This window comes from Panthera leo, chromosome D4, assembly GCF_018350215.1.
Source record: "Panthera leo isolate Ple1 chromosome D4, P.leo_Ple1_pat1.1, whole genome shotgun sequence".
NCBI lineage: Eukaryota > Metazoa > Chordata > Mammalia > Carnivora > Felidae > Panthera > Panthera leo.
In genome coordinates, this window is record NC_056691.1 from 6,321,546 (window position 1) to 6,348,851 (window position 27,306).

Here is a 27,306-nt window from a genome sequence, read left to right on the forward strand (position 1 = left end):
CGCTCTACATGGAAGGAAGCTGGATGTGGGGCGGGCATTTCTGGGGATTCTGAGGATAGGTACGTAAGGTGGGCTTTGGGATAAAGTGATAGTTTGAGCGCTTCATGATTTTCCAAATATGTTCCGAGAAGCACAATGTACCTTAGAGGCCTTTGCAGGGACCTAAGGCAGGGTGTATATACCCCTCAGTCTGGTTTCACCACTGTTTTAACATGCTTTTGTGAGATAATTGAAAAATATATTTATATATATACCGGTCTCTGCCCGGGGCTCCTGGCACAGAACTCCTAAAGCACTTGTAATTTTCTAAGTGATAAGAGCATTGGGAACATCTTTGTCGTAATATTCGGTCTTTGACTTCACTTCCTAACAGAGTTCCTAAATCCCTTGAAATTTCCTGGATGACAGCAGTGTCTTTTGTTGTAATGAAGTGAATCTTGATGAGCTCCTGGATGGGACAGGTCACCAAGAAGACTAAGCTATGGTGAGAGGCTTGGAATTTTCAGTCCCACCCCTCACCCCAACCCCATTCTCCAGAGAGGGGAGAAGGGCTAAAGATGGAGTTAATGATTGGTCATGCCTATGTGGTAAAGCCTCCATAAAAATCCCTGAAGTAGGGCTTCCAGGGGCTTCTCTGTTGTGGAGCACAAGTTGGTACTGGGAGAGTGGCACACACACAGAGTGTGGACGCCCCCACATATCTTGCCATATGCATTTCTTCTATCAGATGTTCACTGTATTGTTTATAACCCATTATTGTAAGTTGGTAAACAGTAAGTAAACTCTTTTCCTTGCTTCTGGGAACTGCTCTATCAAATTCACCGAACCCGAGGAGGGGATGGTGGAAACCTCAGATTATTTATAGCTGATTGGTCAGAAGCAGAGGTGACAGCCTGGGCTGGCCATTGGCATCTGAAGTGGGGGGTGGAGGGTGGGGAGGGCAGTCTTGTGGGACTGAGCCCTTAACAGGTGGGATCTCATGCCATCCCCAGCGACACAGGGTCAGACTTGAGTTAAATCGTAGGACACCAAGCTGGTATCCCAGAGAACTTCCGGGTGGGGAAAAAGCCCCATGCATTCACGACAGAAGTGTGTGCATAGTAGTGACAGTAAAGGAGACCCAGAGGAGGAGGACTCAAGTTTCCCCACTCAGTATGTACAGGTGTTCTGTCTAATGTTTCCTTTATGAAAGGGTTATCATGGGAAGAAAAGAAAGAAAAGACTGGAAACCACTGCACAGAGAAGGCACCTGCACCATGGCGGCCTGTGGAGGCTATGGTCAGTTCTTAGGTGGAAGTTCCTAAGGGGAAGACAAGAGACTCAGACAAAACAAAACAAACACAGATTTGATCAACTGCTAGGGGGTATACAGAAATCTGGGCTCTTTTCATTTTAGCCCAAATTATACCAATGAAAACAGTGTTTTGAGTACCTTATCTCCAACTCTTGATTGTAAGAATCTTGGAATACTAACGTTGTGCCTCATTCACCCTCACGACTTCCACACAGCCTACCTGACAGAGTCTTGCAAATAGACAGTGCATATTTCAGAGTGAATGAATTAACGAGTAGCACTATACTGGGAATCACAAGACCTTTTATTTTTCTGTTATTATTTCACTCAAGAAAGTTATGTAACATCCCTTAGTCCAAATCTTGCCATTTGTAAAATGAGGAAGTCAGGTTACATGGTTTGTAATCTCTAACAAACCATGTCATGATGACTAGGATAACTTTTTTTTAAAAGGAAACATGATATAGATCTATGGGATCAGAATCCACTCCTGAAGCTATTCTGGTTGATAGCTCGGTGGCCTGCACGAGATCAAGAAGCCATGGTCCCAAGCCTGATCTCTTACATCCTTGGAGTATGGATCCACTCCTTGTAGGCTCACTAGGTTAAGAAGCTCTGAAAATCAACTAAGACATTGGTATGTGTCCTTGAAACAGGGTATAGCATTCCTCTCCCTAAAGTTGACAAGGACCCCATGGAGAGCTCTGTATATGCATTTGTTATATAGGATACAAAGAGGTGATACATACGGTGAGAGGTGAGGATAGAGACAGAGATCATCCTTCATCTAACAAGCACCCCTGGGTACTTAAAAGTGATACATGGGGACATTTTACTTTTTTATTTTTCTTATTTTAATGTCTATTTATTTTGAGAGAGAGAGTAAGAGAGAAAGCACGTGCCCGTGAGCAGGAGAGGGGCAGAAAGAGATGGAGAGAGAGAATCCCAAGCAGGCTCTGTGCTGAAGGCAGAGCCCAATGCAGGGCTTGATCCCACGACCACGAGATCATGACCTGAGCCAAAATCAAGAGTCGGACACCTAACCGACTGAACCACCCAGGTGCCCCAACATTGGAACATTTTAAAATGTATTCAAGTACAAAGAAAACTCAGAAAATATATAAGAAGAAAACAATACAAGTTTCCAGAATATAATGCTTATGGGCATTTAAATATTTTTCTTCACTTGTTTGGGAGAAAGGGGTGTGACGGTATATTAAAAACATTTTTTTTTTTAACGTTTATTTATTTTTGAGACAGAGAGAGACAGAGCATGAACGGGGGAGGGGCAGAGAGAGAGGGAGACACAGAATCGGAAGCAGGCTCCAGGCTCTGAGCCATCAGCCCAGAGCCCGACGCGGGGCTCGAACTCACGGACTGTGAGATCGTGACCTGAGCGAAGTCGGACGCTTAACCGACTGAGCCACCCAGGCGCCCCTTAAAAATATTTTTTAAATAAAGCATTAATGATATAGTAAGTATATTTTTATATCTTACTCTTCTTTTCTTTTTGTTATATAGAAAGCCTTTCCCCATATTATCACTCCTGAGAAGCAGAACTGTAAGCGACAATATATAGTGTATTGAGTTGAGGTTCCAGGATTTCCCTGTTGAATCAGTCAGGATAGACTTGATTATGCTGCAGTAACAAACAACCCCCAAATCTCTATTATTTAAATCAAATAGTAAACAAAGCTTCCCTGTCCACTGAGGGTCAGCAAGGGGCTGACCATTATTTGTAGTTACTCAGAGACCCATGCTGATGTAGCAACACTACCCCAAATGTTGCTAGTTGCCACACCAGATGGAAAAAGAATACAGCAAAGCACAAGCTAGGCCTTACATCTTCTACCCAGAAGTCACACATCACTTAAGCTTATATTTAGTTGATCAATACAAATCACATGACCACACCTAACTACAAATTAAGTGCAGAGAAGTGCAATCCTATTACATCACACAAAAGCAAGAGATCCAGGAAATATGTGAAATAACACTAATGACCACCACATCCACCATGGAGAAGGATGGTAATGAGCTCTTTGGCCACATTTAGTTTGATCTGAGTCTTTTGATCCTGTAATAAAGTTAAGGCCTTGAAAGCCCATCTGGGGAGGCTGAGAAGTCTGGATTTCCACAAGAATAAGAATAGGCAACACCTTTCCCAGAGTTGCCTAGAAAGTTCAAGGCAGAGCTATGGAGTGGAAAATCAAGCCCTGTACAGCTGATGCCTGAGCTTCTGAGCCCTGCTGGGCATTCTCACATTAATCAGGTCTCACTTCAATCTCTGGTCAGTGAAGCAAAACCACCAAGCCCATCCCTTCTTAAGTGGGAAGGGAGACTGTTTATCTGTATCAAAGTCTTGTGAGAACTATGTGTGACAAATATGCTCAGGGCAAGTCCCAGGACTCTAGCTACCGAGGTGATGTGACTAAGAACAGGAGGGTCAGGATGACTCCTGGACAGCCTAGAACTTGACTGTCCCCACGTGGGTGGTTTGGAGGTGAGGCAGAGCTGGGATGGCAGAAGATAGAGGTGGGAGATCGAGAGCTCTGAGCTGGCTGGACCAAGCTCTTCCCAGAGGGGCTCTGTCCTCAGACTTTATGGAGCTGAGATAGGAGTTGGGGGTAGCGTTAGAGTATTTAGCACAAGACCAAGTACATTCACTGTGAGAGAAGGCACAGAGCCATGGAGAACTTCTGGGGCACCAAACATTTTCTGTAGGGCCAGGTTGTAAAGTATTTAGACTTTATGGGCAATATAGGCTTTGAGACAGTTACTCAACTCTGCCATCAGAGGCGGGGGGCAAGGGTGTGAACATTGGGAATGATACGGAAACAGTGAGCACGGCTGTGCTTCAATAGTATTTTGCTTACAAAAACAGGAGGCAATTTGGCCCCCTGGCTACAGTTCACCTAATCCTTAAAAAGGAGTTGATATATGTTAGTGGATAATAGAATGTTAACGTTGGTTGGCCAGCATTTCATAGGTGCCTACTGAAAGTACAATGCATCCCAGGATGGGATGGGCTCTTAAAGGAAGAAGGCACTGCACCTGCTTCTTAAAGATGTATAACTTGGTCCTCTGGGAACCGTGGATCCTATTGCCTGTAAGCTTTTTATCTAGCATAACTGTTATAATTAATACATTTATTTCCTTTTGATAAATATGTGACATATAGGACATTTATGTTTATGACCTGGTCCTGTGAGCCCAATTTTACTATACCCAATACTGTTTTCTTCAGATAAGAAGAAGCAGCTTAGCAGTAAGTGACAAATCAAGGGCAAGTTTATAAAATATATAGCAGGTAATGGGTTACTATTAACTGTAAGTGAAGACATAACTAAAAAGATGAACAAAAGATACATAGGCAGTTCCCAAAAGAAGATAAAACCTGTAAATTTGTGCAAATGTTTTATCTCACTAATAACTTGAAAATGCAAATTAAAGTAATGATGACGTACAGTTTTCAATTTCTAAATTAGCAAAATTTAAAAACGATAATACCCAGCATTTGGAACAAACGCAATGATGAAACTACATCTTTCATATATTGCTAGTATAAGTTGGTACACCCTTTTAGAGGGCAATTCAGCGATATATTTTGAGAGTCTTAAAAATGTCTATAGCTTTACTCCAGTAATTTTACATCTTAGATTTTACCTTATGGTAATAATCGGAGCTGCAGATGAAGATCTGTGTATAAGATTATTCATTGTGATGATATTTATTTATTTATTTACTTACTTATTTATTTATTGTAAGCTTGTTTGTTTTGAGAAACAAAGAGAGAGAGTAGGGGAGGGGAGAGAGGGAGAGAGAGAGAATCCCAAGCAGCACAGAGCCCCACACAAGGCTCGAACTCATGAACCATGAGATCATGACTGGAACTAAAATCAAGGGTCAGACGCCCAACTTACTGAGCCACCCAGGTGCCCCTAATTGTGACAATATTTAAATAACAAAGACATAAAACAACTCTGAGGTAGATACTAAAGGTAGAGCAATAGAGAATTAGATAAGTCCTAGTCCATATATACAATAAAATATCAAAGCCATTAATTATATTTTTAGCACATGGGTAACACTAATGACATAAAATTAAGTTACAGAAAACTATATCAAGCTATACATACTATAATTTAATTTCATAAAATTTAAATACAGAAAAACATTAGAAATTAAAGCACTATTAAATATTAACCACGGTAATCTGTGTGCAATGGATTTTTTTTTTCATTTTTGCTCAGAAAAAAATATGTAATTTTTAAAAAGTTCTAGGGGTGCCCGGGTGGCTCAATCGGTTGAGCATCTGACTTAGGCTCAGGTCATGATCTCACAGTTCATGGGTTCGAGCCCCACATCAGTCTCTATGCTGACAGCTCGGAGCCTGGAACCTGCTTCGTATTCTGTGTGTGTCTCTCTCTCTGCCCCTCCCCTGCTCACGCTCTGTCTCTCTCTGTCTCTCAAAATAAAATTAAACATTAAAAAAAATTATTTTAGTTGTAAAAGTTGTATTAGTTATTTATTTTTGAGCTGGCCAACACAATTAAAATTAAGCAAGATTCATCGTTTAGTAGTAAGACAAATTAGGTCAAAATCAGTCAATTTTTATATTTATTGCAGAATAAACTATAAGAAGCACAGACAAATGGATAGTAAGACAGACAAGTCATTTCCAAACCCTTCAGTTTAATTTTATCAAGCACTTTTGGTGACAGGGCTGTTTTTCCCCTTCCTGATTTACTCAACTATTCATTATTTCAAAACACATAAAGTGCAGAATTCTGATACCACACATGTCCTTTTTTTGTTGAAAGAGGCAGTGAGCTGAGGAGAAACAGCCCTGTGAAATAAATAGAAAACCCTAAATAGTGAGTCTGCAGGCACCGGGGTGGCAGGTTCATGGATGAACAGGTTTTAGACAGAGCCCTGGCCTCTAGGACAACTCTGTGACCAGAGAATAGTCACATACTTCTATTTTTTGAGGCTCAGGAAGGTCTGACAAATTCACTTACTCCAGCCAAGACTGCCTCTCTCCTGTGGTAGTGCATGTGATGGTTAGTTTTCTGTGTCCATTTGGTTAAACTATCGTACCCTGTTGTTTGATCAAATGTTAGTCTAGATGTTGCTGGAAAGACGTTTTGTAGATGTGATGAATGCTTGTCATCAGTTGACTTTAAATAAAGCAAATTTCAGGGTGTCTGGGTGGCTCAGTCAGTTAAGCGTCTGGCTTCAGCTCAGGTCATGTTCTCACTGTTTGTGAGTTTAAGCCCCACATCAGGCTCTGTGCTGACAGCTCGGAGCCTGGAGCCTGTTTCATATTCTGTGTCTCCCTCTCTCTCTGCCCCTCCCCCATTCATGCTCTGTCTCTGTCTCTCTCAAACGTGAATAAATGTTAAAAAAATTTTTTTAATTAAAAAAAATAAAGCATATTGCCTTCTCAGAATGTGGGTGGGTCTCATTCAATCAGTTGAAGAGCAACAAATGAGGTTTCCCAGAGAAGAAGGAATTCTGCCTCAGACTGTAGTATAGATATCTCACCTGAGTTCCCAGCCTACTGGCCTACTCTACAGATTTTGGATTCCTAATTTCAACTCCTACCCGAACTTCTTCCAGCCCCCAAGCCTGCCCTATAGATTTCATACTTGCCAGTGTCCTAGTGGTTCTGTGGTTCTGTTTCTCTGGAGAATATTCAAGTGCCCCTTGGTGGATCTTACCTTAGATTGTGTAGCTCACAGAAAAACTGGAGTCTAAATCTCTTGAATTTTAGTCATGACCTCTTCTTTATAAAAATTAACATTTCAGGCATACAACAAACTAGGAGAATAATATCGTCACCATCGGCATCCCTACCACCCGGTTTAAGAGGTTAAATTTGGTTGTTTTTGTACTTTTACTTCACATGACTGTTTCCATAAACACTACATAGAGGTTGTTTGCAGTTTTTAAACTCTATAATTGCCCACACATTGTCTCTATCTTTCTGCTGTGTATCTTTTCTCCCCAAATTATATTTTTCAGATTTATCCATCTCAAAAATACATCTATTTTTTGTGCTTTCATTTTAGTTGTTTATATTTCCTATTCACCTGTATTTCTGATTTGTTGCTATTGTAAATAAAAGTACCAGGAACATTCCTGTGTGAGCCCTCTTTGATGTATATCTAAATGGTCCTGACCTCTTTACATCACACCACATATTTAAGTGCCAGGGAGGGGTGAGGAAGAGAGAAGAGAAGCATCATTCTTTCACCTCCTTTACTCTCCCTCCCCAGGTTAGAAGGCACAATGGACGAATATATGTTACTGGTTGGGGGGAAAGAGAAGAGAATTAGTCTCCCTCCCTCCCTCCCTCCCTCCCATCTTTCCTCTTTTTGTTGTTTTTTGTTTTTCAAGTAGGTTTCACCCCCAGAATGGGGCCCAATGCAGGGCTTGAACTCACCACCCTGAGATCAACATTGAGCTGAGACCATAAGTTGGATGCTTAACCAACTGAGCCATCCAGGCACCCCAGTCTAATTTCTTTAATTTGACTTTTGACCAAGATATTTACTTTACTTTGAATTTCACCTACCATTTAAAAAAGAGTATGAGGTTTTTCTGCTTATAAGGAGATGCATTGTTTAAAAATGGCTGTGATACCCTGTTAATCCAAGAAAGTCCCTCTATTAACCATGTGCTATTCAGGCCTTGTGGCAGGCCATAGGATGAGACATGCAGAATGGCCGCAAGCCTTTGAGCCTCCCTCAATTCCTCACATACATGGTTTTGCCTTCATTACTCAGATTCTAACCCCTTTTCTGACAATACTTTCTCTCTAGGGGACAGGTTGCAACTGGTCCCTCATAGGTTCAATTAGCCTATGGACATATTTTATTTGGTTTGTTTGATATTTGAAATACTTCCAGCAAGCATTTAATAACTAGGACATTTTATAGAAAAATCTGGATTTCATCTTCTTCAACAATGTTAGCCTGGTGCTAAATTCACAGGAATATGCCCTCCAGTTGGTCACCATCCCCTATCTGGTTATAGTGTGCCCTTCTTTGTCATTTCAATACTTGCCTGGCCGTCTCGGCATCTGAGTTTACCTTACCACCTCTGCTCTCAAACCAACTGCTCTGTGGCTCTACAGCAGACACCCTTTTTCTCTTTCTTCCTTATGCTGAGCAGTTGAAGGAGACGCTTATACAAAGACTCAGAGCTCATGAAGCACAAATACTGAGGTCTCTCCCATGGAAACCCACATGTAGACCAAGTATCCCAGTCTATCGGACTATAGGAGTTTTGTTTCTCAAGGAACAGATGTTTCAGTTAGTACTGCCAGTAATAATCTGAAACTTTTCTGAGTTAAGAATATCTCATTGTTGATTCAGAGCAATTCAGCACAACTAGACCTTAAGTATAGTCCAGACCTAAACTGCCTTTGTTCCTTGTTCTGTGCCCAGGGACGAGTATTGCAGTAATGGGATGTGTTTTCACGAATGGCTTTCAGGGATGTGGTAGGAGGGAGCAGGGCCCAATGTCATTCCTGTCAGTCATATTTTGTACTTCTGAGCTGCCAGGCACTGACCCTGGTGTTGAAGGTTTTTTAGAGTTGTTTTCACAGTTGGTGCCTCTGGAATTTTACAGACACATTCAACAGAACTCTAAAATGACCAGTTCTGAATATTTCAAGTAGCTGATAGCAAAGTTATTTACAAATTTCTATGAGTTGCCTATGATTTTGGCAAACTCATGAGCTCGTGCGTCACACCATGTGATCCCCAGATTTCAAAAGGAAAGGTGGTTTTCCTAAGAAAGCTAGAAATACCCATTGTGCAGGAGGACCCAGGTCTGGTCCCCAAAACACCACTTCCCCAGGTCTAAGCATTTCATCCAACCAGGCTGAATGATTTTTAGCAACCCCAATTCTCCTGACCTCCATATCATATCCTTTCCCACAAATTCCAGCTCCAAGCCTGTCAGCCTCATGAAGAGACTTCTATTCTCCCAACTTTGACCCACAGCCCCCAACGATGTACTTAACAACGGTTGCAAAAACATGAGTTGTTGATCGGTTCAGATTTGAGTATCTTCCCTTGCTGTTAAGTGTTAAACATGTTTCTAAGCATGTGGGCCTTGATGTCCTGTGCAGATTCCCGGTAATGCCTAGTAATAGAGACAGACCAAAGAGTACACAACTATTCTGTGGCTGCACAGCAGACACTTTTTTTTTCCTCCAAGAGAGGTGTGGAACAACCTAAGGTCACAGTAGCAACGGGCAGAAATGCCACTGAACAGGAAGATTCTGTGCAGGCTGAAACTATTCCATTGCCCTTTTGTGCATTCCGAGAACAGGGCTTATTTCTTAATTTAACCTAGGAGAAGAAAAGAGGTGAAAGAGATAAGGTAAGTCACGACTACTTACAGCTCTGTTCACTTCCCTCCTTATTGTGGTGACTGATCTTTTGGTTGTGTCTGAAAAAGAGAAATCCCAGGGACAGGATAAGATTACTGAGAAAAGTGTTCTGTTTATAGGCTAACAGATGGCAGAATGAAAAGTTAATCCAAATAAATCACATGTAGAAGCCAAATGCCTACTGTGGCTTGAGACATCAGGCTGAACAACAGATAAGGGAAAACTGTACCCTTAGGCAAAAACCTTGAACAAAATAGTAGGTCTACTTTCCATTCTTTTCTCAGCCCTTGGCCACCAGGCACTCAAAGGCTGAGGGACTCTTAATTTGGGTATTCAGCCCCAGGAAACGTCTGGCTTCAGAATTCTCTTTCCCTGTTCTGCTTTGCTCTTGACTGTCACTTCCTTCTGGTCTGCCCTACATGAAGCAAAAGGGCTGATCAATTAATTTATACTAAGGTGTACATGACCGATATTGTTCCGGAGGAACTCGGGGCAGAAGCACAAGTTCACATAACAGGATGTTGTTCACCACTGTTTCCCTGGTTTCATCTCTTTTTCAACCCTTGGTGTCACGTGTTCCCTGTCCCAGCTCTGATTTTCTTCTAGAGCTTGATGCCCGGGTTCCTAAACTCTGTGCATCCCTACTTCTGCTTTTGCTCTGTATACTAGATTTTTAGCAACTGCCTCATGACAATACCACCCTTGGCCTGGACTTTGAGGGCCTCTATCCAGCACTGAAGTCTCCCCGAAGAGGAGTTACATTTGAAAGGAGCCTAAGAGTTAACCCATAGAAATTGCCCATGAATGATGGAGTTTCAGTCCAGTCCTCTCTAACGCTTGAGAAAGTGCTGCCATGCTGTAGTGCTTCCTTAACCATCAGACAACATATTTGGTCTTTGGTTTAAATCCCTGTAAAGTTCCAGCTCAGTCTTTTAGGGCAGTGCCATTCAAAGTGTAGAGTCCATGGGCTGGGGCTGGTGGGTGAACGATTTGTTACCAGCCCACAGTGAGACAATTACCGAGATTTAGTATAACACTTAGCAACTTCTATAGTAATCCTTTTACTGTGTTTTTTTCTGATCATATTTATTGACATGTTAGAGGTTTATTGAATCCAATAAAAACTGGGCTTATTGTTGTATGTCTTTGTTCTTTTTATTTTACTTTTTAGTAATTAAGTTTTAGTATATATTGCAAAAGCATTGACGCTAACATATTGGAAATGTAAAAATAAATGGTTTCTTATAACAGAAAGTTTGAGAAATATTATTCTTATGAGCTGCAGGCCTGTTCTAGAGATCTGGTCTCTTTATAGCTGGTGACTCCTCCTGGATTCTGTTCTTGACTTTGCCATCGGCACAGCCAATGATCAAGCCATTCAATTATTTTGGGTTGAGACTCTCTCCTTCCATTGCCCAACATAATACTATCCAGATTGAGTCAGTTTTTATTATTTTGCAACAAGAAGGCCATACAGCATCAGACAGACTTATGTTCAAACCCCAGCTATTTGACTTTAAGAATACTTTTGAAGTTTCAGTTTCTTCATGTGCAGTGTAGACACTACTCCTTGCCTCAAGAAGTTTTTGTAAAATTAACTGAAAAGAAGTTTGTAAAGGGTCTAGCCCAGTGCTGTCCAAAGAGGGACATATTTTGCTGTCTGCAAAGAGGGAAATATTGTATATCTGCTCTGTCCAATAGCCTCTAGCCCCACGTGGCTATTGACCACTAACAATATTGAGCACTTAAAACATGACCAAGGAATTGAATTTTTATTTAATTTAAATTTGAATAACCACATACGGCTATTATATTATACAGAGCAAGTTAGCATGGATACCTGCGTATAGTAGGTTCAATGTGTAAAATTTTATTGAACATCTATCTACATGTGCCAGGCAATGTTTCAGACACTGGGCATTTATTGGTAAATAAGAGAAACACAGCCCCTGCAGTCATGAAACTTAAAGACCAACAGATGAGGCAGAACTTTACATTACTTTTGCAACAGAAGTTGCCAGCTCCTTCTCTAGAACACAGTGAGTCACCTGGAGCCCCGCACTGTTGAGGGCTCCTCTCGGGTAGTGATGGTGAACAGAACCTTCTATGGACTGGCCACAGCTGCCCTCCCTGTACAGCGTGGTGTGCAGAGCTGGTCGCTGAGTCATAGATGGGCAAGTCCGTTTAGGAGCCAATGAGCTTTCTGGGCAGAGAGGGACTAAGAGAGCCACCCCTTTACTTGACTCTCTCTGATAGACTGAGAAGTTCAGGACAGCAATGGCTTGAAGAGGAACTCAAGAGAAGGAAGTTAGGACTGGCATCCCAGACTTAACATAAAGACCTCAGCCAGAAGAAGCTGGCTGGGCACAGCTGTGGGGAAAGCGGGAAGCCCCTTCTGCCTCATCAGCCCTTGAGGGTCCTGCTTCGGGAACCATGGAAGCACACATGAGGGGGGCCAGAGAAGTGTCAGCTTGGGTCACTCTGGTCTTTGTGGGGATCTGGACCAGCAAGGCTGCCTTTGCATGGTCGATGGAGACCCCCAGAGGGAACAGAGATGTGCCTGGCGGGAATAGAAAGAGCTCAAAACCAGGGCCCTCAGGGGAACTGCCCTGGCTCCCCAGGAGCCTCCCTGTCTGTTTGGAAGCAGCAGCCCTGTGGGCTAAGTTGGCCTTGTGACAGTATGTCGGGGGTGGGGAAGTCCATGCTGTAAGGGGGAGACATTGGATGTCTAAGACAGGCAGGTGGGTGCTTGAGGAATTAGTTGGAAAATTAAAAGGGACGCAATTGAGTTTGTGGCCCAAGGTATTGAAACAGGTCCTAGACGTATAACTGTGTGCTGAGGGTGCTGGAAGGAGAAGTAGGTACCGGAAGCATCTCACAAGGGGATGTCCTGTGATGGGTGTGGTGAGGGGGGCAGAATCAGGAGAGGCTTGAAGAAGTAGTAGCTTCACCAAGTTTTAAGGGATGACACCAAGTCAGGTGGACAAAGAGAAGAAAATACTTTAAGAGGACCGTGTGCTACATGAGAAAACTCAGATCTGAAGGGGTGGGGTGGCACTGAGGACTTAGGACCCTCACATGGCTAGAGCTTAGAGAACGAGGGTGATGGTGTCTCAGGAAAAAGCCAGAATTGTGAGCCACACCACTCAGGGCATGTTGGGACTTCGCCTAGGGAGCAGTGGGAAGCCATGGGCGAGGTCTGATCATGCAGACGTGTAGACTTGAGAACCTGAAAGCCTGTTCTGGCTAGAAGCGAAAATAGACCCATACTGCAGGTGGCAAAAAATGGGTGCAGGGAGACAAGTTGGGAGGGTTCTGTTCCAGTCCAGGTGAACCTCAGTAGTGGCGGTGAGGTTGGGTCAATAAGCAGTAAAACGCTCATTCTCATGTCGCTTCCCATTTTACAGATAGAAAAAGCCATCTCAAGGAAGTTAGGTAATTCGTACAAGATCATAAAGCCAATAAATGGCAGCTTCAGGTCCCAACCTAGCCTTCTGACTCTGGTTTAAAGCTCTATTTACAGGATCAGCCATTCTCAACCTTCTTTCATGACACATGCAAGGCACACAGATGTGTGTGCGTGTGTGTCCATGTGCCTCCCATGAGGGAAAGCAGATCCCAGTGCATGTGAGTTGGGGTATGGCGTTGTATTATACAGGCAGCCATGATTTCCCTCTGGCTCATTACAAACAAATAAGGAACCATTTGGAAATTTACTCTCTCAACTCTTATTAGCAACAAATGTCTACCACCACAGTTGGTACCCAAGCCTTGTACCTAGTGTGGAACTACTGATAGCCTCGCTCACTCTTGAGACTGGGGTGAAGGATAAGGGAAAGAATTTTTTCTGCTCTACCTTTCAGTGTGACCCCATTTCATTCCCCCAGACAGGGTAAGGACAGAAAACTCTGTTGCTCATTTCTCAGGTGACTAAGTTCTCAGGTTGCAGGCCTAGAACTTTGGTATAGACCTGTTCCTGAGGGGTGTGTATGGGGGAGGTGAAAGAAGAATGACAGAAGATTAAATTCTAATGAGGGGCATCTGCCATGGCTCTCTGAGGTCATAGATTTGTGGAAGTGATTCTGTTTGGGGTATCCGGGCAGCTCAGTCAGTCGAGCATCCGACTCTTGATTTTGGCTCAGGTTATGATCCCAGGGTCAGTGGGATCAAGACTCCTGTCAGGCTCTGTGCTAAGGGGGAGCTTGCTTGAAATTAACTCTCTCTCTCTCTCTCTCTCTCTCTCTCTCTGCTCCCCCTTCCCCAAATAAAATGTTTAAAGAAAAAAAGAAGTGATTCTGTTTAGTTAAAGTTCTGTCAGAGAAGACACTATAATTCCTCCTTTATGGTGAAATGCCCTTCCTCTCCATTTCTATCATTTCTTTCTCTTTTTCTTTTTCCCTTCTTCCTCTTCTCCTTCCTCCCTTCTTCCTTCTTCCTTCTTCCTTCTTCCTCAACCTCCACTCCCCTTTCTTTTGACAATAATTCCTTGGGTTCTATAGTAGAGAGTTTTGTGGTTAGCACCCAAGTTAATGCATACATAGGGCAGTGGACAAATAGAGCATGATAGTATTTTGAGACAGATGAGAATACAGAGGTTAGACTGTAAATGTAGCATAACAAACACCAAAAAGCCTCCCAATTCTCAAATAATGGCTACCCCCAATTCCTATTGGATTATTCCCAGATGTCATTTCCTTTTCTATAAACAAGGCCATGTGTAGACCTTGGGAGGAGCTTACTGGGTGCTGAAAAAGGAGTAGTTTAGTAAACCAGAAGACAAGTCTGCAGATATTCTGGCCAGGGTTCAAAGGTTACATGACAGGAGTAGGTGGGTGAGAATAGGATAGGCTGAGGAGGGACTCCAGGGGAGCCACTGAAAGACATTAGGGAGCCATCAAAACAGGTGGTCTTCCTGCCTGCAAATGGCCTCACACACTTCTCTTCTTTCATTACCAACCAAGGGATTCAGATTCCTAGGGGTTGGGGAGGGCTTAGCCCAGCTGACGCCCAGAATGTGGCAAGAGGGGGAGAGAACTGAAGGAATCCTCAGAAGTGATCTTGGCATCCTCCTGCCCGTGAACTCTGACCACATAGTTGTCTGCATTACCAAAATGACACTGATCTCATGAGGCTAATGACTCTTCTTGGCTCAAAGAACAAAGCAAACTATTTCAGCATAGGAACAAAACATTCCTTTAAAAATATTCCGTATGAGGATTTCAGCTCACTGAAGAAGACTAGGGCCGTTTTCTTCTGGGGAAAAAAATCATCAGGATGAGCCCAAAGGGATTCATAAGCCCTGAGGAGATTGGTATGAAACTGGGGAGCAGAACCCCACATTGCAGACACCCAGTCCACTTGGTTACCATGAATAAAACACACTTACCCTTTCTAAAATAAAGCTTTTGGAAGAGCTGTTTCCTTAGGGCTGTCATCGTAGCTATGAAAATCAAAGCAATGATGAAGGAAGGGATGAAAACAGGAAGCAGCCAATTTGAAGGGATCTTGGGTTCTAGGTCACCTGGATGAAAAAAACAAAACACCAGAATCCCATTGCATGGGAACTTAGAGATAGACCAACAAGTTGACCATCTGAGGAGGTTATAACCAGGTACTGTTCTGTGTATGCTGCACGTACTAGATCATTTACTTCTCACGACCATCCTATGTGGCAGGCTTTGCTATGACCCTCATTTTACCAGTGAAGAAAGGGAGGTCCAGAGAGTCTGGGAAATGTTTCCAAAGTTGCACTGTAAGAGACAGAGCTGAGATATAATCCAGGCTGTCTGGTTCCAGATTCTATGTTTTTCATCATTCTCATCCATCTACTGTGTCTGTCTATCTATCTATCTATCTATCTATCTATCTATCATCATCATCCATCTACTGTGTCTGTCTATCTATCTATCTATCTATCTATCAATCATCATCATCATCCATCTACTGTGTCTGTCTATCTATCTATCTATCTATCTATCTATCATCATCTCTTTCTTTCCAGTAGGATGGTCTCTCAACCCAAACATGTACTCCCCCTCCACTGTCAAGCACTCACAGTGTTTAGAATCTATACCATTAGTCAATCAATTTCAAGGGTTAACAGGGATCCTTTTGGGGAAAAAAGTATAATATTGTAGATAGTGTTAACATACAAAATCCAGACATTCATACCTTAGTGTGAATTACTACAGCGTGTCCTCTTCCTTGTGTCAGCTAATCACTGAGGACTGGCACTGAGGAAAAGGTGAGTTTACTGGAGAGGCGGGTGAGAAGAGCAATTTTGGAGACAGGGGAAGGCCTTGTAAAGGAGAGTTCTGAGTATCTAGAAGTTAGAATAAGGGTTCCAGACTGACAGTGAGGAAGAACTGGAGGGGGCTTCGCAATGGGGAGAAAGAAGCATACCCAAGGTAAGCTGTGCCCTTTCCAAAAGCCTGAATTTTGCCCCATGGAGTAACTACTGCAGAATAAACATAACACTATGGTCCAGGAGAAACCTGGCAACAGTGCTCAGGAGGAAAGGCTCAATCCTGCCAACTGCCTTCCCTCTCCCCCATCTCAGTGCCATCTGAGAATCACAGATTGTTTTAGTTGAGAAGGGATTGGACATCATTTAATCTGAGCCCCTCATTTTAGAGTTCAGGAAGTAAGGCTTAGAAATGCTAAAAAATCTATCTGAGGTTATCAATGCCAAATAAGTGGCAAAGCCAGGATTGCAAGCCCAGATTGGTTTAATCAAATCTCCATTCCCCGCAGATATTTGTCTTTATTGAAAACAGTGTGGTGAACATTAAGGAAGAAAGGATTCAGAAGCCTGGCTCATGCACACATTGCATAGCTTGTACTAATTACAACAGCTCTTTTACTTTTAGGAAGTGCTTATATTAAGTACCACTGCAGTAGCACTGTGAGTCAAGGGGCCCCAAGACCTTCAGTGTCCCCACAACAGGAGAAGTCCTTACTTCAGTGACTCTTTACAAATCCTTGTCCTCTGAAGGTTCCTTCACAGTCCCTTCTGCATACAGAAGCTCTACTCGTCCCTCAAGACTTTCCAACAACGAACATCAGTCTGCTTAGACTGTAAGTATTTGGAGAACAAAGACTTCACCTAAGTCATCTCTGAATCCCCTATAGAGCCAAGTGCCAGCTACATGAAAGAGGTCAGTCAGTAAGGATTTGTTGGGCCGAGTTAATCACTGTCTACGTAGTCTACCTAGCCCGATCCTCCCTGTCCTTATTTACCTTGTGGCAGACTGATGCTCATCCCTGAAATCCATTCTCTCTTTTCCCCTAGTATGAGGTCATTAGCTGGACACATGGCTTCTCAAGACTACATTTTGGAGCCTCCCCTGCAGTTAGATGTGGGCCAGCCATGTAAACTAAGTTCAAGTCATGGGTCTTCTGAGCCTTGGCCTTAAAACATTGGACAAGTCTTCCACCATTCTTTTTCCTTTCTGACTTTCCTTTCTGACTCTTTTTCCTTTTTGATGTGGCAGTGACCCAGCTTTGACAATTCAACAGAGAAAACATTTTGGAGAACGGCGAGCAACAAGATGGAAAGAACCTGGATCACTGAATAACTTTATGGAATATAGATACTTACCTGCTCTGAATTACCTAAGAGAGCAATAGACTTCTATCTTGTTTGAGTCACATTTTGAGGTCTCTCCGTTGTAGCAGCTTAGCCTTTATTCTAATACATATTCTTATAAATTATTTTATAATAATTACATGTTACTTAACAATGATATGATGATACAATGGGAAAACTAGGTTTCATCCTCCCCACAGTCCCATGCACTCAAGGAAGCCATGCTTCTTGGTAGAGGCACTATATTCCCTGTCCTCCCCACACCACCCCACCCCCGTTTCCATACTTTCTGAGTGCTAAGGACTTAGCAGGCATATTCCATTTAATCTTCACCATCACCCTCTAAGGTATCTGTCATTATTCTTATTCTACAAATGTGAGACCAAGTTCTAGGATGACTCAGTTATATGTTCATGTTCTGAAAGCTACTAGTGGCAGAGAGAGGATTTAAATATCAAGTCTGTTTGATTTCTGAGCCCATGCTCTTGACCACTGCCAGAGAGTCCCCTCCAGGTCTCCTTGGATGGCTTCACTTCCAGCCCCATAAAAATGTTTTTATAGTTATTTCCTGTGTTCCAATCCCATTGTATTTCCTCATGAAATGCAACAATGGGCTGAGCAGAGGAAACCCTGTTTCAAAAGGAAAATGGACCCATTGCCCTTTTGTTTCTGATCAAGTTAGGATGTTCAGTCATCCATCCTACAAACACTGGAGCACCTCCCACCACCAGACTCTCATTGCTCTATTTGCTTTATTCACTGACTTCTAGAGAAGTTTGTGATGGGTCACAGAATCAGCAATGAGCAACTCAACTGATGAGAATGACCAGAAAAAGGACAGTCATAAAGCAGCTTAAAATGCCAGGAACCATGGGAGGATGTGTGACTGGTTATTTGTTGCTGGTATTAGTGCTACAAACCAGGGGGTCACTTGACTGCTCTGATCTGGTGGTCCACACAGTCTGTTGGCTGGGATAATGGGACTGTTTTATCAAGGCTAATCCTCCAACCCACTAATCTGACATTAATTGAGCACTTAGTATGGGCAGTGTGTTTTAGCTTAGTATGGGCATACTGTTTTAGCTTTTGCCACAAAGAAGACCCATGTGAACAATTAAAATACAATGAAAGATAAAAGACAAGTATAGTCACAGGCAAACCAAGTCATGGTACAGGTAATCAGTCTTAGAAGAAGAGATAAGGGAAGGACCCCTTTTGCCCTGGGATTATCTAAGCTGCTCTGGAGAGAGGGCAGACTTCAGGGCAGTGAAGAGGGTGAGTAGTTATGTTTTCTGTGGAAGAAACTGCCTGAGCAGAGAAATCATGGGGGTGGGAGAGGTGCCAGAAATCTCAGAGAGCACTGGTGAGGAAGGAGAGCTGACCAGAGCCCAGGAGCCATGTCAGGAGGTAGTAGCATGAATACAATTCTGGGAAGAATAGGTAAATGTAGGCTGAAAGTCTCTAACTGCATGAAAATCTCTCCGTGCCCTTGCCAGTTACATTTATGAGTGATATCCTAGAAGATCCTGAGCTGATGCAGACCCCACGGGCCTCTCCTGTGATTGTTGACTATTCATTCAGCTACACTGACTTCCATGGAAAGAAGAACCACCTTCATTCATTCATAATTTATCACTGGTTCAAGGTCTCCAGAGGAATGGTCAGTGTGCCCTTCCTACTTCTCCACCGCAAAGAAAAAAACACTGATGTAATCGGTGGTGCAAAGGCTAGATTCCAGTTATCTCAAAGTTCATCTTACCCAGGCCCCTATTTCCCTGATCCTTCTGGAAAACCACATTCCATCCAAAGTACTGGCCTACGCTTAACCAGGCAGGAAATTCCACACAGCAAAGGACAGTTACTCAACAATTCCAAGAAAAATAAATTCCTCTGTGACTGTTAGTATTTAAGCCTCTAAAGCCCTAGTATGAATTAATTGTATCTCAGTTTTCATAAGGTGTCAAGTCTGAGGATCTGCACTGTGATAAAAAGAGAGGTAGAGAACATTAAAGACCAGCTTGCCTAATTCACTATTTTTCCTCAAAGTTGACCCTAAAAATGAGGTGTTTCTAATGTCTTCATTTCTACCAAGATTCTTAGCATGACATCTCTCTTTACTGCCTCACTTTCTCAAATCCATTCAGTTAGAAAGAAGCTGGGCTAACCTTAGTGTTGGAATTGGGTAGTAAAGTGTGGATAGGTTGGGGGGGGGGGTTGGTAGAGGGGGTGGCAATGAGAAGGCGGCTGGCTGCCCCTGAAAACTATGTCAGGGAGGGTTTTTTTCCTCCTGAAGAAAATCCTGGGAAATTAATGATGAGATGGGGATTGAGTCACTTCAAAGTCCTCAGTCCTGCCAGTTCATGATGAAATATAAATTAATTTGAGATAGAGCAGATATCTTTGATGCCCCAGCTTCTATCCTGTCTGTCCCAGCCCTGATTTCAGCCAGGGATGAATGTAGCTGAATGATGGATGGTTCCAGTCAGGTTCTGATTCACTTCCCCCTGATAGTCTCACCTCAAGCACATGCTGCTTCTGTGCCAGGGTTTCCTCAATGCTGAAGCTTGGTCCTTCTCACTGTTACGTCCAGTGACCCACATGTGGGATTTTTCCTTCTTATCCGCACAGATTTAGGCTCTACTGGATTAAAGGTCCAGCTTCCTAGTGGCAAATGCTTCCATCAAGGGATATGCTCTACTGCATCTAAATTCATAGCTTGAATTCTACCCATGGGTGGACCAGCAGGCAGAGAAAAGAATTTCTCTACTGACAGAGCGATTAGTCTTGATTACCATGAAGAACGTGAGAGCTGCTATCTAATGCAGGCACAGAAGGTTAGGTCTGGAACTCGGGGATCCATGGATTCTCTGATTTTTGTACTTCCACGTTCAGTAATAACAAAGAAAAGGCAACTGCAGCAAGTCAGTCTGTTCCGGGCAAGGCAACCAAGGGCTCGGTGCTCTCAGGGTTGAAAGCGAGTGTCACCAGCCCACTCCCTGCCCCCACTCCTCTGCTCCATCTGAAGTGCTGAGTGAGGGAGATCTAGAATGTGTGGGGATGAGAGAGAGGACAATGATCGGTTATGGCTTGGCATCCACCTCAGCAGCCAGAACTGTAGCTTGTTCTATGAACTCTTGCCTATGAAATCTTGTGAAGAGATACCATATGGCTTCATGGCTGCCTCCCAGCCTGAAGGCTTAGTCACGGGGCTTATAGGGCAAGGGACAGACTGCTGCAGTCCTGTCTCACTTCCTCTTGGCTTCACCTCTAACTTCAGCCACAGCTCAGGAGAAGTCTGGGTGACCTTTGACTTGCTTCATTCACCTCAAATGGGTACTTTGCTTTCTGCCCTGGGATTACTTGACACTACAGGTGCTGGGGGGAACTCACTCAGCCCACATGCATGCATAGCTCCCATCATGGAGTGCACAGTCCTGCAGACTGCTGTCAACCAACAGGGGTGAAAGGAGATGACCTCCACCTGAAGTGCTTTGAGTGAGCATTGTGGGAGGCCGTCCTTACACTTCCCAGGTGGTCTTTGGGTATTTGAGCTCCCGTTTTGCTGATACCAACAACTTCAATTCTTGCTTCTGGTCTGAATCTCCTAAGCCTCCCATCCCTGCTCCCTGAGGCCACCACCTAAATACTGGCATGCCACACGCGCTCCTATCGTAGGCTCTGTTTTGTCTAACTAAGACAAAGGGCAAAAAGTGGAATATAATGACAATATTAAAGTTTCTATAAATTATGTCAAATTTAAGCAGTGCTAGGGACTGCCCTTTATTCGGAGATTATATCCTTTGCTGGTACGGTAGCAGAATAATGGCTAGCTCAAAGATGTCCATGTTCTAATCCCTGAAACCAGTGAACGTGTTACCCCACAGGCAAAAAGGGATTTTGCGGATGTGATTATATTAAGGACCTTGAAATGGGAAAATTAACCTGAATTATCAGGTTGGGGGAAGGCATCTAATGCAATTACAAGGGTCCCTACAAGGTGGAAGAGGGAGGCAGGAGAATTAAAGAAAGACGTGATGACAGAAGCAGACGTCTGAGGGATGCAGCTGGTGGCTTGGAAGGTGGAAGAGGACCATGAGCCAAGGAATGCAGAAGCTAGAAAAAACAAGAATATCATTCTCCCTTAGCGCCTCTGCAACCCTGTTGACACTTTGACTGAAGCCCAGTGAAGCCCATTTGGGATTTCTGATTTTCAAAGGTGTAAGCTAATAAATTCGTGTTGTCTCAAGCCCACAAAGTTTGCAGCAGTTTGTTAGATGGGGCAAGAGGAACCTTATGATGAGCTTGGTGAGAAGGTGACCCGTCTCTTAGGGAAGAATTTTGATACTAGGTGTAGAGTTGCTCTTATTTGGCAAATAGATGTTCTTACCTAGCAACTACAAAATAAAACAGACTCCCAAATTGTTTGAAATTTCCCTGGTGCATGAAGTTCTAAAGTATGGGGCACAGAGCCATCAGCAAAGGCTCTGAAAGATTTTACAAAAGGCCAGCTTTCCTTGAAAACCCCATACCCACCTGAGTGTCAGCAGAGCCAGCAAAGTCACATTTATTCTGCTGACTCTCTAGGCACCGTGCCCGAATTACAGTGATTAGCTTTCGTGCTGGCTATTATCTGTTTCCTCTTGAGATTCACCCTCTGCACTTCAACACTGGGTTCTGAGCTCTGAGAGGTTGGCCTTTTTGAAACACATCAGTGGGACTCCCTTGTTCTCTGACTCACAGCTGGGTGCCGCGGATGGGAGGCACAGGCAGGAGCCTGGAGGCTGGAGGGAGTGTGAGGTTGGGGTATTTGTTTCCCTGGCTTCCATCCGGGAACCACCCCAACAGTAGCAGTCACTCCTCTGACTGTTGAAGCCCCAGGGTCCGGCCATAACCTTACTCGCTTCTCGAGATCCTGACCACACCTCCACAAATAGACTTTTTATTACGCTATCCTCCAATTACTCATTCTGAGTATGCCATCTAGTTCCTGACTACTGGAGTCGGGAAGGGTGGGCTGCTCTTACCATGAGGGTCTATGACGGCTGAAGTAAGTTCTTTCACGTTAGCATTCCAGAACACACAGCTCACATTTCTGCCGGGGTGTGGCTTTAGTCGCAGAACACTGGTGACCCGGTAGAGGCCTTCAGAGGTCTTGGTGTGGCTGGTGTTGGCAGGGACGCTGACGTTTGGCCAGGACACTTCTGCCAGGGGATAACCTTCAGCCTGGCAGGTGAGCTGTACCTCATCTACCCCTGGGATCTTAAGGATATGAGTGTTTATTTTCTTGTAGGAAGCTGGATAAAACAAAAAGAAAAAGAAGTAAGTTTTTCTTTTCTGATTCCTAGAGATCTCCGTACTCACTGCCATGTGAAATGGCTAAAATTATCATTATCAATATTAAGTAATTATGCTTTTAATTTTTTAAACATTTCCTGTGTCCCAGATATCATGCTACTGACATCGAAGGATTTCATTTTCATAATATAACAAAAATGGTGTTGTTGGTATTCCCAATTTTTGTTGGAGGTAACTGAAGCGAGTGAGGTTGAGTATTTTGCCCAGAGTCACCAGGCTTTAATAATTGCTGGAGCCAACATCTGCACATTGGAAGTTTGATTCCAAGTCTCAACAGTGCTTTCCACTATCACACTCTGTGGCTTCCTGTAAATTATCTTACAACCGGGGACTGGAGAAAAGACAGAAGGTGGTTAAATGAAATCACTAGATAATCCCCACATTCTTGTTTTACTTGGTGCTTCTTCCAACATCTTTTCAGAAGAAAACTTTCTTCCCACTTCCCCACTTCCTCCCTTTTCTATGAAATTAGGAGGAGAAAAAAATAAAGACCTAGATTCTACCTATAAAGAGTTAAGAATTAGTTATATTACTTACTTATCCTGTACACACATACACACACACACACACACACACACACACACACACACACACCTGTGTATAGTGTATGCTGAGTAAATTAATCCAAAGTGGCTCCCTACCCTCTAAAAAACTGAGATCTAAAATGCATACAAATGACATCGAAAGCAATAAGACACAAGGACAAATTGTTATCTTAGATGATAGCCCCAAATAAAGACATATTAACAACATATGCAGATACCAGGGAGTATGGAAAGTAATCTGTTGGTTTTTGGTGGAGGGAAGTAGAAATGAGTACTAACTTCCATTAGCTAGGAAATTTTTAAGAAACAGAATTTTGATACAATCTTTGTGTTTGTGGCTCAGGTGTGATGAAACCATTTTTTTCTTACTGTTGGGAGGAGTATCAACAGGCACACCCATCCTGAAAAGCAATTTTACATTAAAATCATGAGGACAGCCCTGTGGAAAACATCAAATGTGTATGAGGTAGTAAGTGCTTTCTAGGTGCTAAGCTTCACGCTGTGTGATTTCATGTACTGTGGAAGGGGAGGAATGTTCAGGCCCCTCTCCACAGTTTTGCCCCTTGAGTGTCTCTGTGTTGTGAGTTGCTAATTTGATTAGTTATAGCCAAAGACGCTCACGGGGTCACTGTTCACTGCGGTGAGTGACCTCATCTGGAAGCGTGGTTCACGGTCTGTGGGCCTCTCTTGAAGTTCTTGTCTCCATGCAGTAGAACATACTCAATTGGGCCTACTGACCTGCCTGCCTCAAAAAGCTCTGAAATCTTCCTGGCTCACAGTATTCCAGCTTCTGCTTGTGACTGGGTGGGTGGGATGGACTTTATTATCCATGAGGCTGGATAGATGAGTAATTTTAGGGTCTGTTCGGCAAACCTGGACTCTAAGTTAGAATGGGGGTGCAGGAAAAAAGAGGCCCTTATTCTAAGTCATGTTATCCAGTGTAAATCACCAGAGAAGCCTTAAAGTACCGAGAGGGGAAGGGAGAAAATCATGTGCTCATCCAGGTACTAATTTAACAAATGGAGTTCATTTCCCATTTGGCTATTGGTTCTTGTGCGTAGAGCTCACCTGGTCAAGGACTTGGACCAGGGGTCCAAGGAGAAGAACAGGGGTGAGTGGCTCTAAAACCTGATTCTATCTCCTTGACACACATTATCCCAGTTAGACTCTCCAAGGACCCTATGAGGTAGGTAAAATTCAAAACAGCTGGAATCTGGGGTAGGTAGAGGGACTTGAACTCATGCCAGTCGTGGCCACGTTATTCTGAATTCTGCATTGGAATTGATGATTCTCTCTGTAATTGCAAAAGTCTGGGGATAGAGCAATAGACACAGGAAGGGGGGAGGGGGACGTGTTTTCCCAGGGGGAACTAGGGACACACGGAACTAGTGGAAGATGAGGAGAAGCAGGTTTTGAAGCATCCTGCTGAGGAGTTGAACCGGTTAGACCTACCAGTGTCCTTGAAGCCAATTTTGATCTACCTGTAAAAATTCAATAGTATTTGAAGCATGAATTTTTGAGGACTCACCTTATCTCTCATTTTACGTTATTTACCTACACGTATTTTCCCTTGGTTTGATGTCCTCTTATAATCATTTCATCCTATTTTGGTGTAGATTATTTCTGTAAGTTCTGGGGTCTTTGGGGGGATGGAGAAGAATAAATGGGTTCATAGCAGCAATGTGTTGCATATGAAGGTGTGGCTGGTTCTTGCAGGATAGCTCAGAACAAGAAGCTGATCTTGAGGGCCAGGTTGAGAGGTGGTTTCAGAGGTCGGGGGGCCAGGAATCGGGAGGTAGGCTGAGGCTATAATCTGGGATATACAAATGAGGAAGCAGATGAGAGAGATGTTCACTTAAAAGAACCAGCAAGGTTTGGGGAAAGGATGGGAGCCCACAGCCTGCATGTTTACAACATTAAAGACACCTCCACAGCCTCATGCAAATTTGGGAAGTGGCCGAAAATACATATTAGCAACACACAACAGGGAAGCTGGACTAAGGGAGATATTCTTAGGAAAAGATGAGTAAATTTTAGAATTTCAGAGATGAAAGTCATCTTAAAGTTAAAAATAGTCCAACTTCCTACTCTGCAGTTGTTGGGTGTAAGTTTTGTATGTGTCAGTTAGGCCAAGATGGTTGTGTTTACTGAACCCTTCTATTTTCTTTTTTGTTTATCCATTATAGTAGAGATGAGTTGAAATCTCCAAACATGACTGAGGATTTATTTCTCCTTTTAGGTCTGTTTTATTTTTGTTTTATATGTTTCGAAGCTATGTTGCTAGATGTACACACATTTAGGATTGTTATGTCTCCCTGTTGTCTTGACTTTATCTTTATGAAGTGTCTCCTTTTATCTTACTAACACTTTTCTGATATTAGTAACCTGCTAGATAACTGACTCTGGGCAAAATACATCGATTAATAGAAGCTCCTACTTTCAGGAGTAGCCATTACCATGATTAGACAATAAGAAAGCTAAACTTTCATTGGAAAGATCATCCTTCTGCCAAGCCAAACTTTGCTTCTGGGCAGCTTCAACCCATTGGTAATTGCCTGGTTTAATAAGACAACATGGGGGCAGCATAGTAGACAGAAGTCTGAAAGGTCTGACTATGCTGAGCCAAGGGCTGGTTACATGACCTGTCGAGCCTTCTGGTTGCACAATAATACTTATCCTTAACAGAGGTGTTAGGATGATTGAATGACTTAGGTGCCTAGAATATAGCAAAAACTCGGTTAATGTTAGCAATTATTATTCACTGTTGCATATGATCCTTCGGGTGTTTGAAGATAACTGGCAAGATTCCATATCGTCTTTGACTTCTGGGTAAAACATGGCTACTTCCTTCAACCCTATCTCAGAGGACAGTTTTCAGACCAGACTTGGATTCACTTTGTTTGCCAGTATAACATGACCTATATTCCAGACTTTAAGCAGCACAAAGTATAGTGGGACTAATTATTTCCTATGTGTGGAGCATATTTTAGGCCCAACACAGGGTTTTAATACAGTCTAAGGTCATGAGATCAATTTTACTAAATGAATGATCTAGGAGACTCCTGCAGGCTATCTCCCCAGGCTCCTGACAGCCAATAGGAGGCATGGTGGGAAGACTGGAGGGCAAGCGGGAGGGAGAAGTCGGGGTATTTCTCCCCTATGGTCTATGCTATAGGGGCCTCTCCACCAGCATCCACATCTCTTCCTCGGCTCCTGCTACCACTGGATGGGCCCGTTGTGGTTCTAGCGTCTGTAGAATGACCTTGGCCTCTGAACTCCAGTACTCCTGCCTTCCCCCTCTCCCTCCAGTCCAGTGCGGGCAACAGCTTCTTGCTCTTGCTAATTGCCAATTTGCCACACTGTTCCCAGGTTGGCTGTTCAGTCTGTTCCATCAAAAGAATTGCTATTTTCTGATTGAAATTTCTACTGGTTTAAATGGTTTTTGTTTCCCTGGTCGTCTCTCACTATATGATCCCTATGCTACTGGCAACTCTAGCATTTCTGAAATAAAGAAAAAGCTGCACATTGTATTATTTGCTCTATCATAATGATAGTAATTAAGGTGAAAAAATATAGTTTTACAAATACCTCGGTCTTAACAGAACATAGGCGGGTTTATAGTAATTGCTGAAATAAATCTTTTAGGCTTGCTCCCAATTTGTCTGTTAAATGAGCTGCAGAGGAACCTCAGGTTAAATAGTTTGTAAGTTGCAGGCACTTTTCCTCATTTCAGAATTCGGGACATTGTTTTCTTAATTCCAGCTTTCCTTATTACCCTTTTGTTTCCCCAAGTGGGGAAAGGCACTGAAAGGAGAGATTTAGCCCTATTAGTAAGTGTCTTAAGCAAATGCTTTCTCTAGGTCCAGAGGCTGTCATTATCTTTTCCAGGCTGCATCACTTCCCTTGGGCTGTTCCCCCCCACCCCACCCATGCCCTTTGTCTTGCCCTCCTTAGGGTGAAGGCCATTGTGAGAGAAAAATGGAAGCCTTGCCACCTCCTTCCTCGACTTGCTCAAGCTGTATGCCCATGGAGCTTGGGGCTTTTTCACCGGTTGGAAACACTTCTGTGAGCCTCAGCCTGTTCTGGGGGTTGGCCATCTCCCATTCCCATCTCCCAC

General features: G+C 43.3%; 1 protein-coding gene across 3 annotated transcripts in view; it reads right to left on the minus strand.

The window, feature by feature from the left end:
• Positions 1-27,306, minus strand: part of PDCD1LG2 (programmed cell death 1 ligand 2) — a 66,127-nt gene that overhangs the window by 12,891 nt on the left and 25,930 nt on the right. For all 3 annotated transcript variants that reach the window (XM_042913161.1, XM_042913163.1, XM_042913162.1), the window contains exons 4-6: positions 22,314-22,583; positions 15,088-15,222; positions 9,711-9,760 (exon numbers count right to left, since the gene is read on the minus strand). In XM_042913161.1, the coding sequence (XP_042769095.1) occupies positions 9,711-9,760; positions 15,088-15,222; positions 22,314-22,583 (455 nt within the window). The remainder of the gene's footprint in view (positions 1-9,710; positions 9,761-15,087; positions 15,223-22,313; positions 22,584-27,306) is intronic.